At 44.4% G+C, this 18197-nt stretch overlaps 1 protein-coding gene across 2 annotated transcripts in view; it reads left to right on the forward strand.

Moving 5' to 3' along the window:
* Nucleotides 1-14480: 14480 nt before the first annotated feature.
* CWH43 (cell wall biogenesis 43 C-terminal homolog) overlaps nucleotides 14481-18197 on the forward strand; it is a 60818-nt gene continuing 57101 nt past the window's right edge. Inside the window, exons 1-2 of one of the 2 annotated variants that reach the window (XM_072775004.1) lie at nucleotides 14481-14565; nucleotides 16503-16694. In XM_072775004.1, the coding sequence (XP_072631105.1) occupies nucleotides 14523-14565; nucleotides 16503-16694 (235 nt within the window). In that variant the 5' untranslated portion in view covers nucleotides 14481-14522. The remainder of the gene's footprint in view (nucleotides 14566-16502; nucleotides 16695-18197) is intronic. The other variant, XM_072775006.1, reaches the window with a different exon arrangement.

An 18197-nucleotide genomic window follows, 5' to 3' on the forward strand; every position in this document is an offset into this window, starting at 1 on the left:
ACCTCTGTAAACGTGATGTACATATATACACACACATTGGGTTGTTTCTTTCTTTGTTTTTTTTTTTTTTAAGATTTTATTTATTTATTCATGAGAGACACAGACAGAGGCAGAGACACAGGCAGAGGGAGAAGCAGGCTCCATGTGGGGAGCCCAATGTGGAACTCGATCCTAGGACCCTGGGATCACGCCCTGAGCCTAAGGCAGGCGCTCAACCCCTGAGCCATCCTGTTGTCTCCAACTGGGTTGTTTCTAAGGAGACAGCAAATCAGACCTTTTTCTAAAAAATGAACTTGCAATAATTATTTATAATTAGGGAGATTATTTATTTGTGTGCTACTAGGCTTGAATACTTCGGTTGTAATAAACGGTCTAAATATTTGTTTTAGTCCCGACCTTATACATTATTAATAGGCTTAGAATCCCACATTGTTCTGTTATAGTACACAATTTAATTACAGCCCAGTTCCCTGGTGATTACCACTGATTTAATGTTGTCCAGTGAATATTGTAGGTATATAGCACTAGGCAAAAAATCATTGTGTCAAGCTTTTTAATTGTTGAAAAATGTGTCACCTTCTAGGGAAAAAAATATTGTTTTAAAAATAACTTAAATAAGGATCCCTGGGTGGCTCAGTGGTTTAGCGCCTGCCTTTGGCCCAGGGCCTGATCCTGGAGACCCGGGATGAAGTCCCACATCAGGCTCCCTGCATAGTCTGCTTCTCCCTCTGCCTGTGTCTCTGTCTCTGTCTCTCTCTCTGTGTGTCTCTCATGAATAAATAAATAAAAATCTTTAAAAAAATAAAAATAAATAAAAGATAAAAGCCTTTTTGCTTTATTCTGCTTTGCATTCCTAAAGCTTATGGTCTCTTAGAACCAATTGATGCTATTTCCACCACGGCCAGCCAGTTTACAAGTCTTCAGATTTCTGAAAGCAAGTGTTAAGGCTCAAAGTGTTGGGTCCCTGGTTTATTCTCTCCTGGAAGGCCCTGGGCCCATTGTGCAAACTCATTTCATCTTCTCCAGCAACCCTCTTTGGACTCTAGAGATCTCTGGGAGAACAGTACCAGGATTCCTTCTGATGCAAATTTGCCTTCCTCCCATGCCTCCTGGACAATGTGTGTCATAACTAAGAGGGGCTGACAAGATGACTGTTCCCAAGACGAGAAGGTACACTGCAGCTTCCACCACCAGAGGACCATCTGGAATAACTGAGCACCTCTGTTTGATGGGCCTCTTATTTCAATCTGGCCTTCGTAAGTTCCCCACGACATCCAGTGCACACATGGTTCATAATGTCACATTTTTGGGGAAGGACTTCTTGGCCCCTAGGGACTCCTAATAGGTAACACATTGTGCCACCCTCCTCAAGTCTCCCCAAGCTGCTCTTGATCTGGGAAGGAGTTTCTGGCATACAATGCTCTCAGTCTTTCCTCCTGTCCTTCTCTCTGGAATCAACCCGCTGAAAGCAGGTGCTCTGCTCTGCAACTGGCCCCGTGAAAAAAGATCTACCCAGTGGGTTGAGAGTTGTGGTTTTCTAGGGTGCGTGTAGCTGGATGGGTGAGTCTATCTCCTTCTTGAATTGTGAGCAGGACACCCATTATTGCTGCATATCTCAACCACAGGCTCCCATTCAGCCCTCACCAGTCATTAAGCCGCTGGTTTTAAATCTCCAATCTGCTTGTTTCCTTTGTACTTCTCAGTGGAGCGGGTTCAGGTACTGGGTGGGGAACAATGGTGCTATTTATTGGTTCCTTCAAACTGTCACGCTATGTGCCAAGACACAGGGAACTGCATGAATCGAGACAGAGTGGACCTTCCCAGGGGGAGTGGCCCACCTAGCATCTATGAAGATGTAAAAATTACAAATTCACCTGGGTAGCCTACACTCCCCCACCCCCAACTGGGTAGTTCCAACTCTTCCCCCTTCACCCACCAGCACAAGCTCTAATTCCACCTCTGGATGAGCCATCACACAGGACTGCTCTTGGACTGAACATGATGCAGCTAAGGGTGTGGGTGGAATTGTAAAACGTGTTCTGCGTGTGTGTTAGCATGGGATGGGATAGACAATGAGATGGGAGAAGAGGAGGCTGACTGGAACTGCCCCAAGCTGATTCTGCTGCTGCACTCGTCTTGACTTGCCGGGGAGCTGCGGAGGACCTCACCACGCCTGCTCAGTCCTTCTCACGTGCTTGGCAAGTGTCACTTGAGGATGTGCCAAGTGGCAGGTACATTTCACGTTCTTGGTCGTTGGGATCAAGGTTTCTTCAGTAGACTCCCGGCGGGCTTGGTGACACCTCTGTTTAAATCATCAGATCACTCTCTGAACCCCATGGACAACTTTGCTTTTCCTTTGTCCCTTTTCTGGGCATCACTCCATTTATCCGGAACGGGCTTCTCCCAATCCCTGCCTTTGGTAATCCTCTCTGTACTTCCAGGCCCATCTGCTTTGATCACTTTAGTGGTGTGAGATTTTTCTCTGCATTACAAGGACAACATTTTCCCTGTTGGTTTTTTTCTCTTTATTTATTTTTCTTTGGACTCTTTCTTTTCTCGCTTTAAATCTGTTTCCTTGATAAGCTACCTGCTGAATTCCATTTTCTTCTTGAAGTTTCTCTAGAGGAGCCCTGAATTGGTTTTTCATAGTCCTGTCATGGAGAGGTCTAATAGAAAATGATTTCACACGGAACTGATCTCTCACACTTCTTAATAGACACACATGGGGTATCTATTTGGTTCATTGGTTCAAGGATTTTGTTTCAGTTCGGTTTGTATACTCTTGGAGGGATCTTATTTTGCATCTTCTAAGAGGCTTATTTAACAACCAGGGTTTAATTAACAGCAGAAGAAAATAGACAAATCTCCTGCCCCCCTCCACCAAATTCTGAAAGACATGTTAAAGAAATCTACTATGAGCCCTAAATGCTCTATCCTAAAACTTCATATGCATTTTGCATCCTTCTCTGTAGTATACCCATATTTATTTTAACATAAAAGTGTTCTGAAATGCTGACACTCAGTATCCATGATGCTCTGAGAAGATGTGCAATATTGAATTGCTGAGTCTACATAATTCTCTGATACACGGCTGTTCACCCCTGTTATATATTCCAGTTTCAGAAGCATGGCTAATAGATGTTCAATAAACACTGACCTGATGAATAAATGATATCCAAATCTGAAAACACCAATGAAATTCTTGTATTTAGGAAATTCCTTCCAGAAATTTATATATTGGGTCGCAGTCTTCCAAGGGAGCTAACTCGAAGCATAATATATTTGATCTGTATCTCTTTCAAGTCAGACCAGTTAGTGCACAGATACCATCATTTTATATGTCCTATAATTACTCTCACTTTGTAGGTGGGAAAATGGAGGTTTAGGCATGTAAATGAGCATCACATTATTTCATGAGTACAGAGACTGTAACAACCGTGACTTCAAGGGCCCGCAGGTCTACTCTCTCCTGTGAGGGAATGCAGCACTTTCTACATTGGGTCATGATTACCTGAGCACTTCAGCTCCACCACCACACCAGGAGCCCCTTCCTTGCTGGGACTTTGCCTTGATGCCCTCTGTGCCCTCATGGATGATGACAGCCCCTCCCACCCAGAGGGCTCCCAGGAAATGTTCAAATGACTAAGTAAAAATGTAGAAGTCCAAGAACATGCTGAACGATTCTGGATTTTTCAGGCCCATCTTCTAAGTAAGTCTTTTTGTAACCTGTGCTAAAATAGTGCTCTTGATTATAAGCCTAAATGAAAGAAAACCTAATGCTTATATGACAATGTTATTTCAATATTTCTCTAGACTTTCCTATTCTCTTTTACCATTTGAAAGTGTTCACTCAAGCACTTCTGTACTTTGGCCAACATGATGGATTTCCTTTTCATTCTCTGAGAAACCCTCTTGGCCCACACCACAGTAATTGTTTCTGTTGGTCTCTGAGAACAGGCACTTCCTGCTCTGCTGTTGCAGGAACACAACCTGCCTTGTCTCCCATGGGGATGACAGTTATCATTTCCATCACTACTCCTGCAGGTCTCTGAGTAGAAATTGGCTCCAGGTAGATACAATGAGAATCCCTTGCTAACTATTTGATATGCACAGATTGAAATTCTACAACTTATACTATTTCTTTTTAGATTTTATTTATTTATTTGAGAGAGAGAGAGAGAGAGAGAGAGAGAGAGTATGGGGAGAGGCAGTGGGTAGAAAGAACCTGAAGCAGACTCTGTACTGAGCATGGAGCCTGATGTGGGACTTGATCCCACGACTGTGAGGTCATGATGACCTGAGCCCAAACCAAATCAGATGCTCAATCAATTGAACCACCCAGGTGCCCCTATACTAGTTTTTATTTTTATTTTTTAAAATATTTTTTATTTATTTGTTCATGAGAGACAGAGAGAGAAGCAGAGACACAGGCAGAGGGAGAAGCAGGCTCCATGCAGGGAGCCCGACATGGGACTCGATCCCGGGTCTCCCGGGTCACAGCCTGGGCTGAAGGCAGCGCTAAACTGCTGAACCACCCGGGCTGCCCCCTATACTAGTTTTTAAAAGCAGCTTTGTTGAGATTTAGTTCGCATGTCATAAAATTCCTGTTTAAAGTACACAATTCCATGGCTTTTGGTGTATTCACTGAGTTGTGCAACCCCCCCCCAATTCTGGAACATGTTTCATCACCCCAAAAAGAAACTGCATTCTTTAACCATCATTCCCTATCATCACCCCGCCCCCCCCCAACCTAGTGTGCACAATGAGAAAGCTCTGTTGCAATTACAAGAGGCTACTTTGTTTGAATATGAGCTGGTCAAGATTATTGTATTTTTAAGCGACAGAAACATGAATCAAACTGGCTTGGGCAAATAGGAGGATTTATTGTCCAACGCAATGCATGGATGCATTGAACGAGCAAACTATGGGAAAGGTGCAGCTTGGTCTTAGAAACAAATAGAAAGGGAAACTTGAATACTATTAGGACTCTTCTCCTCTCTCTCTCTTTTTTAAAGATTTTATTTATTTGTCAGAAAGAGAGAGAGATAGAGCACAAGCAGAGGGAGCAGCAGGTAGAGGGAGAAGCAGTCTCCCCACTGAGCAGGGATTTTGATGTGGGACTGGATCCCAGGACCCCGGAATCATGGCCTGAGCCAAAGGCAGATACTTAACTGGCTGGGCCACCTGGGGGGCATCCCTCTGCCCTTCTTTTCATGTAGTCATTTGTCCCAGTGCAAACCACTTTACTCCACATGGAAACAAGTAGCATTTCCCTGCCTTACTTGCATGACATCCACCACCAAGGTGGAAGCTAAAAAGCCATCTACATGGACAAAGTTCCCCTGGAACACAACAGACCAAACTTCCAAAAATCCTTATTGATTTGTGGGGTGAGGTTTTCTTCTAGAGGATATGATGGTGTTGTACTTCAAACTGGGTATAATCAATAAAATGGAAGTGCTGGTTGATGAGACCCAACATCAAATTAAAGATGGGTTGCAAATTAAAGATATAAAAGTAATAAAAATTAAGATGCATGTTTACTTCACACTATGTGCTTAAAATAACAATAGTCATGATGCAGATATATAGGTACAATAAAATCTGTGACAGGTACCATAAAAATAAGGTTAAAAGAAAGGGACATCTGGGTGGCTCAGTGGTTGAGCGTCTGCCTTCAGCTCAGGTCATGGTCCTGGGGTCCCGGGATCGAGTCCTACATCAGGCTCCTTGCTTAGCAAGGAACCCGCTTCTCCCTCTCCCTATGTCTCTGCCTCTCTCTCTGTCTCTCAGGAATACATAAATAAAATCATTAAAAAAAGGATAACATATGGAAAGAACATCAATGCAATCGTATGATGGAGTTCATATGAAATATAAGTGTAAGTAGTGTTTGCAACTTTTAGGAAATGTCTTTCAAAGGCCATCTTTTCCCACTCCTTCTCTTTTCTTATTTTTGTTGGTCTGAAGGAGGATATGAAGTCTGGCACTGAAACAGCTATCCTGAGTCATGAAGTGGAATCTTCTTGTTGAGGATGACGAGCAACAAGATAGAAAGACCCTGGGTTCCTGATGACTGCAGAGCCATCGTCCCAGCCCAGGATTACAGATGCCAACATTTACGTGAGACAGACAAAGCCTCAACTTGTTGAAGTCACTGTTATTTTGGAATTTGTATCATATTTGGTCAAAGCTTGGGACGAATAATTGCAATGACATGTTTTCTATTCCAATAATTTCTCAATGTCAATGCATTGTATTGACAGGATAGATAACAACATTTGCAAATAAAACCTCAAAAAAACTACTTGCTCCTACGTACTCTTTCTTAGGAAGCCACTGAAGTAAACCAACAAGAGGAAGACACTGGATCCTGGAAACAGACGGTCCAACACAGAAGAGAGGTGAAAGCAGTTTCTCAAATGGGGCTGACGGGAAGCTCCATGACAAGAATTCTTGAGCCAGCCTTGGAGAGTAGCCTGTCCAGATTGGAGCAGCAGGGCACCAGGAGAGATGATAGGGGAGAGTTTGGGAATGAATTTCTGGTTGTCACAGCTAAGTAAATGAAATCAATCGATCAATGAATTACAAACTAAAGAGGACACAAAAACTATGTGAAAAATAAAACTGCAGTCTTACACAGGACGCAGCGGTGACATAATCCTAGCACAATAAACACACTATTGACCTATGAAAAATTTGTGAAATAACTGTCACAACTATATCGGATAGAAAGCAAGAAATGCATGTGTGTGTTTGTGTCTATGTGCGTAGGGAGAAGAGATTTAGAATTCCATGTTCTACAATTTAAAAAAATCAACAATGTCTAATTAAAAAAAATGAACAAATAGAAATATGGAAGTAAATCCCCCAAAAATAGTTAAGGAGGGCACATGGGTGGCTCCGTCAGTTGGGCAGCTAGCTCTTGATAGCAGCTCAGGTCATGATCTCAGGTCTTGGGATTGGACCCTGCCAGCCCTGTGTCAGGCTCCATGCTCAGTGGGGAGGCTGCTGAGGATTCTTTCTCTATCTCCCCCTCCCTCTGCCCTCCTCCTGCTTGTGCACACTCTCTCTCTAAAATAAATGGGTGGAGCTTTAAAAATACACACACAAACACCCACTATACAAAAAACACAGCCAAGGAGTTGACGCTGGTTGTCTCTGACGAATGGGGATCAAGGGTGGGGAAGGGCGTTGCCCCTGGGAAAGATGTTTTGTCCTTACCATGTGACTCTTAAAACTATGTGTTCTATTACTTTGATAAGAACAAAGACTAAATTAATGAAATAAAATAAAACTATTTGAGTATATAATCCCTAAACTCTTTGGAAAGCCTGGATTGCATGCAAGAACATTAGAAAAAAAATAAGAAGGGAAGACATAATTGGGGAGAATTAGCCTGCAAAAGAAAAGGTGATTGATGTTGCTTTCTCTTTGTTATCTATCAATAAGAAAAAATATATCCATTCGTTCATTCGTGAACAAATATCTCTGGAAGGCCTGGCATCTGTCACACTTCGTACCGTGCGCCAGGCCTACAGGGATGAACAAGGCACTGTGCCCACCCCCACAGAGTGAGTGTACACCGTAACCTTGGTGCTCCTTACTCTGTTCACTACTAAGTAACTACAGCATTGCTATTTTTCTTGGAGCCTACTCTGAGCCAACCACTTTCCATATTGTAATGCAAACCCTCACGATGACTCTGCAAAGGAGGCTATACAGACGCAGAACCTGTCGCTCAGAAAGGGTAAGTCACTTGCCCGACTGCACTGGAAGGCAGGGGTCAAGATTTGAATCTAGGAGAGACTGAACAGTGTCTCTCCTTCCATTACCTCCCCTGACATTTTTGGGGCGACGAGTGAGGAAAACAGCTTCCATTCTCCCAGTGCCTCTTATACACCAGGCATTGGGCTAAGTGCTTTGCATGCTTTACACTCATTTGTTTTGACCTATATTTAAGGAGACTATTTCCTCCTTTGGTGCTTACTATGCCAGTCACTTGCAGGTGGTCTAATCTCCATCAATCAGACTTTGGCTCAGGAGCCAGTGATGCCAGAAGAAAAGATGAGAGCAATTCTCTGGCGGCAGGGAGGTGTGCCCCTCAGATCTCCCTCAAGAGAACCTGCTGCGAGGGGTATAATTAACAGATGGCCTCTGGCATCCACAGGATCTATGTCTCTGCTCTAACCGGGCAGCTCCATTCAATGGATGGTAAAAGAGGTGTATGGGAGCTGCGTTATTCCTCCAGGGTGCTGGATCCAACAGGCTCCCATTCCCTTTAATTGTTATACCCCGCCTTAACCTCTGGGGAGAAAACTGGATATAGGCATATTGGTTGGAGCAATGCTAGTCCTCTAATGAATGAACTCAGCATTTCAGTGGCTTAATCACATACACCAGTTCAAGGTCGGTGTTCCCAGTCAACAGGCTAGGACTTGTAATGAGTCAAGGACCTGCACTCCCATCCTCTTGCGGCTCAGACTTGTAATGCGTCCTTGTAATGAGTCAAGGACTTGGACTCCCATCTTTTTGGGGCTCAGAGTTTCCCTAGGACCTCATCACAAGCAGAAGAGGAGAGAAGGGGAGAGAGGCAGGACATTTCAACCTCCTAGTCTGGCGGTGACAGGTCACTTGGTCACATTCCACTGCTGAGAACTAGTCACCTGAGACACCGTGGAGATGCCCGAGAGCTGAGAAGTGCAGCCTCTGGCTGGCTGCTCCTTTCTAGTAACAGCTGTATTCCATGGACAGCAGAGGACAGACAGCAATGTTTGGGCAGATAGTTAACCTTCTCTGCCATTGGGAGCTTCTACTTTGTTTCCACTCCAGGAAGGAAACTTAGCCATCCAAGCTGGAGGGATGTAGGCAATGAGTACTCCTCTGTTCCTTCAGAGCCACAAGATGAAGTCTGCTGATCTCAAGCAAAATCCAGTGCCTTGAAGACTTTGACTAAAATAAAGCCAAAGATCATCAGTCTTTTAGAGAAGCTCATTACTTTTTTCATTTTGTTAGAGACAGGTAGCCTCTCTCTTTTGAATGAACTGATGGGGGAAAATGTTCATGTTTTCTAGCTAGGGAGTCTGTTTATTGAGTATTACCATAAACAAAGGAACCTAAATATCCATCAAAAGGGGAATGGTTAATCAATTATATATAACCATGCTATGCAAGAATATAAAGCCGTTTAAAGTCACATTGCAGGGCAGCCCCGATGGCGCAGCGGTTTAGCGCCGCCTGCAGCCCAGGGCGTGATCCTGGAGACCTGGGATCGAGTTCCGGGTTGGACTCCCTGCATGGAGCCTGCTTCTCCCTCTGCCTGTGTCTCTGCCTCTCTCTCTCTAGCTGTGTCTCTATGAATAAATAAATAAAATCTTTAAAAAAAAATAAAGTCACATTGCAGAAGATTGGTTATGGACATGAGAAAGTATTCGCAATGCATTAGGTAAGAAGCAAATAATCAAAGGCAATTAAATAACTACTAATCAACTACTAATTAAAATGAAAAAGATTAACAGAACTATAAATTCTCTCTCCCTTTGCATGTCATAGATTGCATTATTGTTCAAAACACTTCTTGCTTCTTTTGTATAGACTTTGCTCCACTGAGGTTGGCTTGACCACTGGTATGTTTGGAAGACGTGGTCTTCCATGAGATCTGCAGGTAGAGGCTGCTCCTTCAGCCAGAGTTTCGGATTCACGATGATGAAGAGCACCGTGCACATGTGATACGAGGGTGTGATAAACATTTGCCATTGTAAAACATGAACCTAGCTTATACTAAAGTGGCACGGATGCTTTAACAAAATAGTGGGCAGACCTGAGAGCTTCAAGGGACACAAAGGGGTTTCTTCTTATTTTGGCTCTTCAAAGAAAATTATTTCCGTCATTTTTTTTGTTGTTGTTATTAGGCCAGAAGATCTTTATTATTCCATAAAAAGTATGATCTCCTTGTAGAGACTCATGTCTTCTGATAAAAATAGTCTTAATATGTTCTGACTGACCTTGATGTGTTCATGCTCCAAGAAATGGAGAAGGAAGAAAGCAGCAGTGGGCAACCCCATAATGGGCTTCATTCATTTCCATGTAAAATAAGAATGCAGATGGTATTTGGACATAGAGAAGAGATACAGGCAAAAATGAAAAGACTGTGGCCTTTGAAATTAGATTAAAACCAGGCAGATTGTAAATACAAAGATTGAGGTAGTGTCAGCGAATTACATATAATGGATGCATTCACAGAGCAGATCAACCTGAATGATGCTGACATCAGCTATATAGTAATTTATAATCTGTGTGTAATGAGTAAAAGTTATACAGTAACAGTAGTTAAATAGCAATGAAATTAAATGGAGAGTAAGTTACTTAAAAATTCACATAAGCGTTCCCTTTGACTTAAGGGCATTTGGGGATGAAGTTAAAAGCGACTTCACAATTAACCTGCTATAGGAACAGAAATTCAAACGACACTCCCAAGCTACACAGGAAGGGATCAGGAGTCATGATAGATTTTCCCACAATGTCCCACAGAGGGACAAAATAGTAAATCTTCTATTGCAAACTATTGCAAACACAACTGAAATATTATTGTCCCTTTGTAGAAGGGGGGGCCTCTGATGGGGGCGCCTGGGTGGGTCAGTCGGTTAAGCATTTGCCTTTGGCTCGGGTCATGATCCCAGGGTCCTGGAATCGAGCCCCACGTCGGGCTCCCTGCTCTGCAGAGAGCCTGCTTCTCTCTGTCCCTCTGTTTGTTGCTCCTCCTGCTTGTGCTCTCTCTTTCTCTCTCTGACAAATAAACAAAATCTTAATTAAAACAGACAAACAAACAAACCAACCTCTGATGAAATTCTCCCTGGGATCTAATGCCATTCTTCTCTCTACAATTGGAAAAAAGTCAGAATGAATTAGAGAATGCCTAGAGAAGGCAATTAAAATGAGCTCAGAATGGAGAGCTATTGACGTAATGGCCAAACAAGTACTCACCTACAATATGCTTAGCATACGGTCAAATATTATGAAGGGACAGACAAGTTATCACTTACTAAATGCTGTAAATACCACAGGCAATGTTCGGAGCGCCTTAGTACTCAATCTATTTAAACCTCAAAACAACTATGTATAAAGTAGGTGTTTATAGCAGAGACAGCTGCTCACCACAACTTGGATTCTTTCCTTTTTGGGTTCACAGCTAGACTGCTTTTTTTCCAGACTCCCTTGAAGTTAGCTGTGATCAAATGGTTAAAGAGAAAAAATATATATATATTTAAAAAGATTTATTTATTTATTCATGAGAGACACACAGAGAGAGGCAGAGACACAGGCAGGGGGAGAAGCAGGCTCCCTGCAGGGGGGCTTGATGTGGGACTCGATCCCAGGACCCCAGGATCACGACCTGAAGGCAGATACTCACTGAGCCACCTGAGCATCCTGAGAAAAAAAATATACTAAGACTAAACAGCTCTCAGTGAAGAAAAAACACGATGCATCCTTAATAGAAGCACAATTTTCCCTAGAACTTAGCTTTGGACAGGACACATTTTACAGAGCACCTACGCAGCACTCACGGCACTAAATAGGATGCTTTTCATCTGGGTGCATGAAAAATAAATGAATGTGGGCAAAGTGGATGGAAAATGCAGTGTTTGATGTTGATATTCATTCAAGTCCTTCACATGGGGAAGGACGGCCAATACTAAATGACTGGAGCAGAGCCAAAATGTTTTTACAAAATATAACCGGAATGCATTTTAAAAACTGTCTTCTTGAGATATAATCTACACACCCATAATTCACCCTTTTACCATGTGTAATGCAATATTTGTAGTATATTCACAGAGTTGTGCAAGCACAGCTATAATCTAATTTTAGAACATTTCATCCCCCCTTGAAAGAAACTGGATACCCATTAATTCCCTGTCCCCTGCCACTTGTCCCCCAGCCCTAAGCCCCCAGTTGACTCTTGGTCACTTTAAATTTGCCTATTTGGAAAATTTCATTTAAATGAAATTGCACGATGTGTGATTTGTGCTGTGATGGGCTTCTTTTACTTAGCGTAATGTTTTCAAGCTTCATCCATGGTGAGGCACGTATCAGTACCTCATTCCTTTTTCATGGCTCAGTAATACTCCAGTGTATGGATATACCACTCCTTGTCTATCCATTCATCAGCTGGTGCACGTTTGGGTCATTTCCACTTTTTGGCTATTAGAAACACTGCTTCTACGAACATGTGTGTACAAATTCCGCATGTTTTCATTTCTCTGGGGTCTATAGACTCACCCAGGGGTACTGCTAGGTCGTATGGTAACTCTATTCCTTAATCATTTGAGGAATTACCAGACTATTTTCCAAAGTGGCTACTCCATTTTGCATTCCCACCAGCAATGTAGAAGGGTTCCACTTTCTGCCAATCGTTGCTAACAGTTGTGACTGTCTGACCTCTTAATTAGAGCCCACTTAGTGAGTGTGAAGTGGTATTTCATTGTGCTTCTGATTTGCACTTCCCTAATGAACTGATCTGAATAGTCTTTGTGCTTATTGGCTACTTGTATATGTTCTTCGGAGAAAGGTCTATCAAATCTTGTTTGTCTTTAAATTGGGTTGTTACTGTTGACTAGTATTTTTATTTTATTTTTAGATTTTATTTATTTATTCATGAGAGACAGAGAGAGAGAGAGAGAGGCAGAGACACAGGCAGAGGGAGAAGCAGGCACCAGGCAGGGAGCCCGACGTGAGACTTGATCCCGGGTCTCCAGGACCAGGCCCTGGGCTGAAGGCGGCGCTAAACCGCTGAGCCACCTGGGCTGCCCGGTATTTTTAAATGTGTATTCTGAATACCGGTTCCTTACCAGATGTACAATTTGAAAATACTGTCTCACAGGATGTGCACCTTTTTTTTTTTTTTTTTTTTTGCTTTTTTGATAGTGTCCTTTAAAGCACAGAACTTTTTTTGTTTGTTTTTATTTTTTAAAAAAGATTTTATTTATTTATTCATGAGAGACACAGAGAGAGAGGCAGAGACACAGGTAGAGGGAGAAGCAGGCTCCATGCAGGGAGCCCGACGTGGGACTCAATCCTGGGACCCTGGGGTCACGCCCTGGGCTGAAGGCGGCACTAAACCTCTGAGCCACCCGGGCTGCCCCAAAGCACAGAACTTTTAATTTTGATGAGACCCAGTTTATCTCTTATGTCTTTTGTCACTTGGGCTTTGGGTGTCATTTCTAAAAGCCCACTGCCTAACTGAATATCCTGAAGATATGCTCTTATGTTTTCTTCTCCAAGTTTTATAGTTTTACGTCTTTCAGTTAGGTCTTTGATCCATTTAGAGCTAATTTTTGCATATTGTGTGAGATGGGGGTTCTACTTTATTCTTTTTCAGGTGAACATCCACTTGTTCTAGAACCATTTGTTGAAGACCATCCTTTCCCCCTTGCCTAATCGTCTTGGCAAGTTTATTGAAAATTACCTGATCCCAATGGAGAGGGTTTGGACTCTCAGTTCTGGCCCATTGATCTATACGCTGTCCTTGTGACAGGGTGCTAGTAAGTGAGTGGCTTGGAACTCTTGGCTCAAAACCGCTGGGGACTTGGAGCAACAATTGCACTTAAGCGATTCTTACACTTTGAGGCAACTCATCACTGTTCCATTTCAGAACAAGCTTTCTGGAAGTGATCAATCAACGATAAGCTCTTCTAAAAAAATAAAGCGAGGGCACCCGGGTGGCTCAGAAGTTGAGCACCTGCCTTTGGCTCAGGTCCTGACCCTGGAGACCCAGGATCGAGTCCTGCGTCCTCCCTGCATGGAGCCTGCTTCTCCCTCTGCCTGTGTCTCTGCCTCTCTCTTTCTCTGTGTCTCTCATGAATAAATAAATAAAATGTTAAAAAACAGAAAAATAAAGCGAATTAAAATAAACTGCTTTCAGAAGGTTCCAAAAAAAAATTTCTGTCTCTGCCTCTCATGAATAAATAAAAATTTAAAAAAATTAAAGCGAATTAAAATAAACTGATTTCAGAAGGTTCCAAAAAAAAATGTCAGGGCTCCCCGGGGTGTGGTAATATTTGAGGGCGCACCGCGGGCCTGGCTCGCCGGCTCCCCCGGGATGCGCGCGTCTCCCCCGCGTCCTCACTCTCCAACATCGTCTTTCATGGAGTCAGGAGGGCAACACGGTGCCCTCCCATCAGCTATTTTCTCTCCCCTGAGCAAGGGCTGCGACGTCTCTAAAAGCCACGAAAATCCGGGCGCCCCTAGAATGGTCGCAGCGCCCTGGGGGAGGAGGGGCGCCGCCTGCTTAGCGCGGAGCTGAGAGGGCGCAGCGGGCTCCGGCGGCGCCGACGCCAAGGTCCTGGGGCCCCCTCCCGCTCGCAGCGCGCGCCGCGCCCCTCCCCGGGCTGGGCCCGACGGCGGGCTCCGAGGCCCCGGGAGGCGGCGCGGGCTGGGCGGGGGCGGCGGGGGCCCCACCCCACCCCACCCCACCCCGGCCCGGCTGGGGCTCCCAGCGCACGGCGGGGCGGGCGCGCGCGGCCATGGCCGGGCTGTGGCGAGAGCTGCTCCTGGAGAGCCTCCTGGGTAAGTCGAGGCCGCCGGCGCTCGCGCGGGGGCCGGGAGGGAGCACAGCGGGCCGCAGGCGAGTGCCCTGGAAACTTGTGGCGCCCAAGCCAAGAATTAAAAAAAAAAAAAAAAAAAGCAAAAAAAAGCAGCAGCCAAGACTTAGATTGAGGATTGGGGGGGAGGGGGCAGTGGGATGCGCCCGGCTGTCCGCGTGGAGGCCCCGCCCCCGCCCCCCAGACCTCCAGGCTGCTGAGCCTCAGCGCGGGGGCCCTAAGCGCGGGGGCGGCCCGGGGCGCAGGTGCGCGGGGCGTCCCTAACCCGCCTAGGCCCCCGCGGCGGCGCCCCCAGCGGCCCCGCGAAGAGGCCCCCAGAGAACGACTGCGGGTGGGCTCGTGCCGGACCCGGAGCATTAGAATCGGAATTCCCAGACACACGTTTGGGAGCAGGCTGTAATCTAGGGGGTCATTGGGAAGCATTCTTTTGGCCCGGAGAGGCTCCTTCCTAAAGATTTTCTGCAAGCTGCTGATATATATATATTTTTTTACGATTTTATTTATTTATTCATGAGAGAGGGGGTGTGGTGGGGCAGAGACAGACGGAGGAGCAGGCTCCATGCAGGAGCCCGACGTGGGTCTCTATCCCGGGACTCCAGGGTCACGGCCTGGGCTGCAGGCGGCGCTACACCGCTGGGCCACCCGGGCTGCCCTTGGAAGCTGCTGATGTTCAGAAGCGTCCTCCCCCCTCCCCCCCTTTTTATCCCTGGCTCCGAACGTGTCTTCTAAGTACAGGGGCGTAAAGTGAGTCACATTCAGCAAGTACCTAGGGTGCCGGGTGCTGGGCCCTCCGTCGCACTTCGTGCTCACAGCCCTGTGAGGTCCCTGAAAGAGCTACTCTGTTGCTTAAGGAAGTTGGGCTGAGAAGGGGCGGGGGGGGGGGGGAGCGGGTTACTATGCAGGTGGTTACACAGCTCCCCTCGCAGCCAGACTCCCCGGGTGGAGGTTCGCTCTTGCCGCGAGCTCCTCTTTCCACCTTGGGCTATTATATTGGGAAATCTCAGAAGTTTTTTGTTTTCACGTTTGTAAGAGGGGGGCAAAAAGTGTCCATTTCACAGAACATGAGTTGGATGAGGAATAAGAAGGACGATCTCTGTAAATATTTAGCACAAGGGCTGGCACGGCGTAAGTGCCCATTAGTTCATTATCGTTCCTGTAGAGGATCCTACCGTCAGTAGTTGGCAGAGGTGAGCCTGACTTCAGTTCTAGGTCTTTCACTACCCTATACTGTCTCCTAAGGTTAGGTTTAAAAAATCCACTTAAGATAAAATGATTGTTGCCTAACTAACCTGCCTTGGGGTGTGGTCTGGAGTGGGAGGAAGAGTTGAGTCCTGCTGTTTGTCTCTTTCTCCCTTCCCTTCCCTTCCCTTCCCTTCCCTTCCCTTCCCTTCCCTTCCCTTCCCTTCCCTTCCCTTCCCTTTCCTTCTTCCACCCACCGCGGGGCTTGAACCCACAACCAGAGAGAGCAAGAGTCGCATGTTCCTCCAGCTAAGCCAGCCAGGCACCCCTCTTTGTTTCTCTTTTTGATTCTCATGATGTTGCTCTTTATAGAAAGGCTGACTTAGATAAAGACATTTCATCAGTTAGGGTCCTAACAGAAAATCCAGTTCAACCCAGATGATCCAGATCAAGAGGTTTCAAGGGAAGGCTGAGCTTGCGGGTGTGAACAAGCTTAAAGGAATAAGCGGGGTGTCAAGGGACTCACCACAGCAGGCCCCATGCTCCTCCTGGGACACTGCACTGCTGGTGTGGGAAGGAGGGGAATTTTGTAGTGGAAGCCGGTTGAGGTCAGAACGGTGAAGGAGGGCGGACCAGCCAGAGGGGGTACAGTGGCAGGATATCTGTTTGTAACAAGGACACATTTACACTTGCTCCTTAAACTTTTTTTTTTTCTCCCCCTAGGATATGTTTCTTGGTCTCTCTGCCATGGCCTGGGACCAATGATCTATTACTTTCCCCTGCAAACTCTAGAACTCACTGGGCTTGAAGGTTTTGGCATAGCATTTCTTTCTCCAATATTCCTCATACTTACTCCTTTCTGGAAATTGGCTAACAAGAGGTGGATGCTAATCCTGTTGCGGTTAATTACTGTGGGTAAGATTTAAAAGTGCTTCTTCTTCTTTTTTTTTTTTTTTTAAGGATTTTATTCATCTGTGTGTGTGTGTGAGAGAGAGAATGAGTGTGAGCACGAGCAGAGGGGAGGGGCAGAGGGAGAGGGAGAAGCAGGCTCCCCATTGAGCAGGCAGCCCAACATGGGGCTCGATCCCAGGACCTGGGACCATGACCTGAGCCTAAGGCAGATGCTTAACCGACTGAGCCAGGGCACCCAGGTGCCCCTAAAAGTGCTTCTTTAAGGATTTTTTTTGGGGGGGGAAAAGCAAGTGAAAATATGTAGACTGTTCTTTGAATGTTAAATGATGAAATGAAACAAGATTCCTCTTTCTCTTACAACTACCTGAGAGAGTTTTAGTGGAGCTGGAAGGCTAGACCACGTCTTTTACATTTCTAACTTTTCTGTCAGATTGGAAAGCCTAAAAAAAAAAAAAAAAAAAATCACTGAAATGAAGAAGAACAGGCCAACTCTTGAACATTTTGTGTTCTTTTTCCACCTATGACATACAAGTCAGAAACCATTAAAAATTGTTGAAAGCTACTGCATGAAAAGAGGAAAATTATGCATGATGAGTGCTATATAGTGAGCAAAGTCAAGCAACGAATTAGGAGAGATACTTGCAACTCTTAGTCAAAGAGCTAATTTCACTAACATACAGAGTTCTTATAAATCAGTAATAAAAAAGACCAATAGCTCAATAGATAACAGAACAAGGAATACAATCAGTTTATTGGAAAGGAAATATAATTGATTCTTTAAAAAATTACAATGAATACAAATAACACACATATATTTGTATGTAGCTTCATGTACTGGATTGCCAAAGAACAAAATCAAGTAACACTGTATTACAAGGATGGGAAAGCAGGCGCTCAGACATTGCTGGTGGGAATATAAATTGGCACAACTTCTGCCAATAATAATTTAGCAGCATTTATCAAAATTACAAAGGTATATACATTCTCTTTTGCTCAGAAATTCCACTTCTAGGAATATAGCCTACGGATATACTCACATGCATGTTAAAAGGGTGAAAATACAAGGTTATTTAATCATTGCAACAATATTTATAATCACAAGATAAGAAATAACCTAAATGTCATGTATATAGGATAGGTTAAGTAAATTATGGTTTTGAAACTTGGAATACTATAGAATACTGTGCAGCTACATAAAAGAATGAGACATTACTTATCTAAGGAAATGGGATGTTCTTTCAAATATGTTAAGTGAAAGCCAAAGATGCACTAAACTGTGTGCAGATGCTAACATCTGTGTAAGAAAGTTTAGATGGAAATATATTTAATATCTAATTGAACATGCATTAAATAGCTTTAGAAGGATTAAAAAACCATAGCATTTTAATTGCTTGAATATGGTATCTAGCTAGACACAGGCATGAAAGGGAAACTTAACGACATATACCTTGGTATCTTTTGAATTCTGAATTTGAGAATGTTACATTGCTGAAAACTAGCAATGAA

The sequence above is a fragment of the Canis lupus genome, chromosome 14 (genome assembly GCF_048164855.1).
Source record: "Canis lupus baileyi chromosome 14, mCanLup2.hap1, whole genome shotgun sequence".
In the NCBI taxonomy this organism is placed as follows: Eukaryota; Metazoa; Chordata; class Mammalia; order Carnivora; family Canidae; genus Canis; species Canis lupus.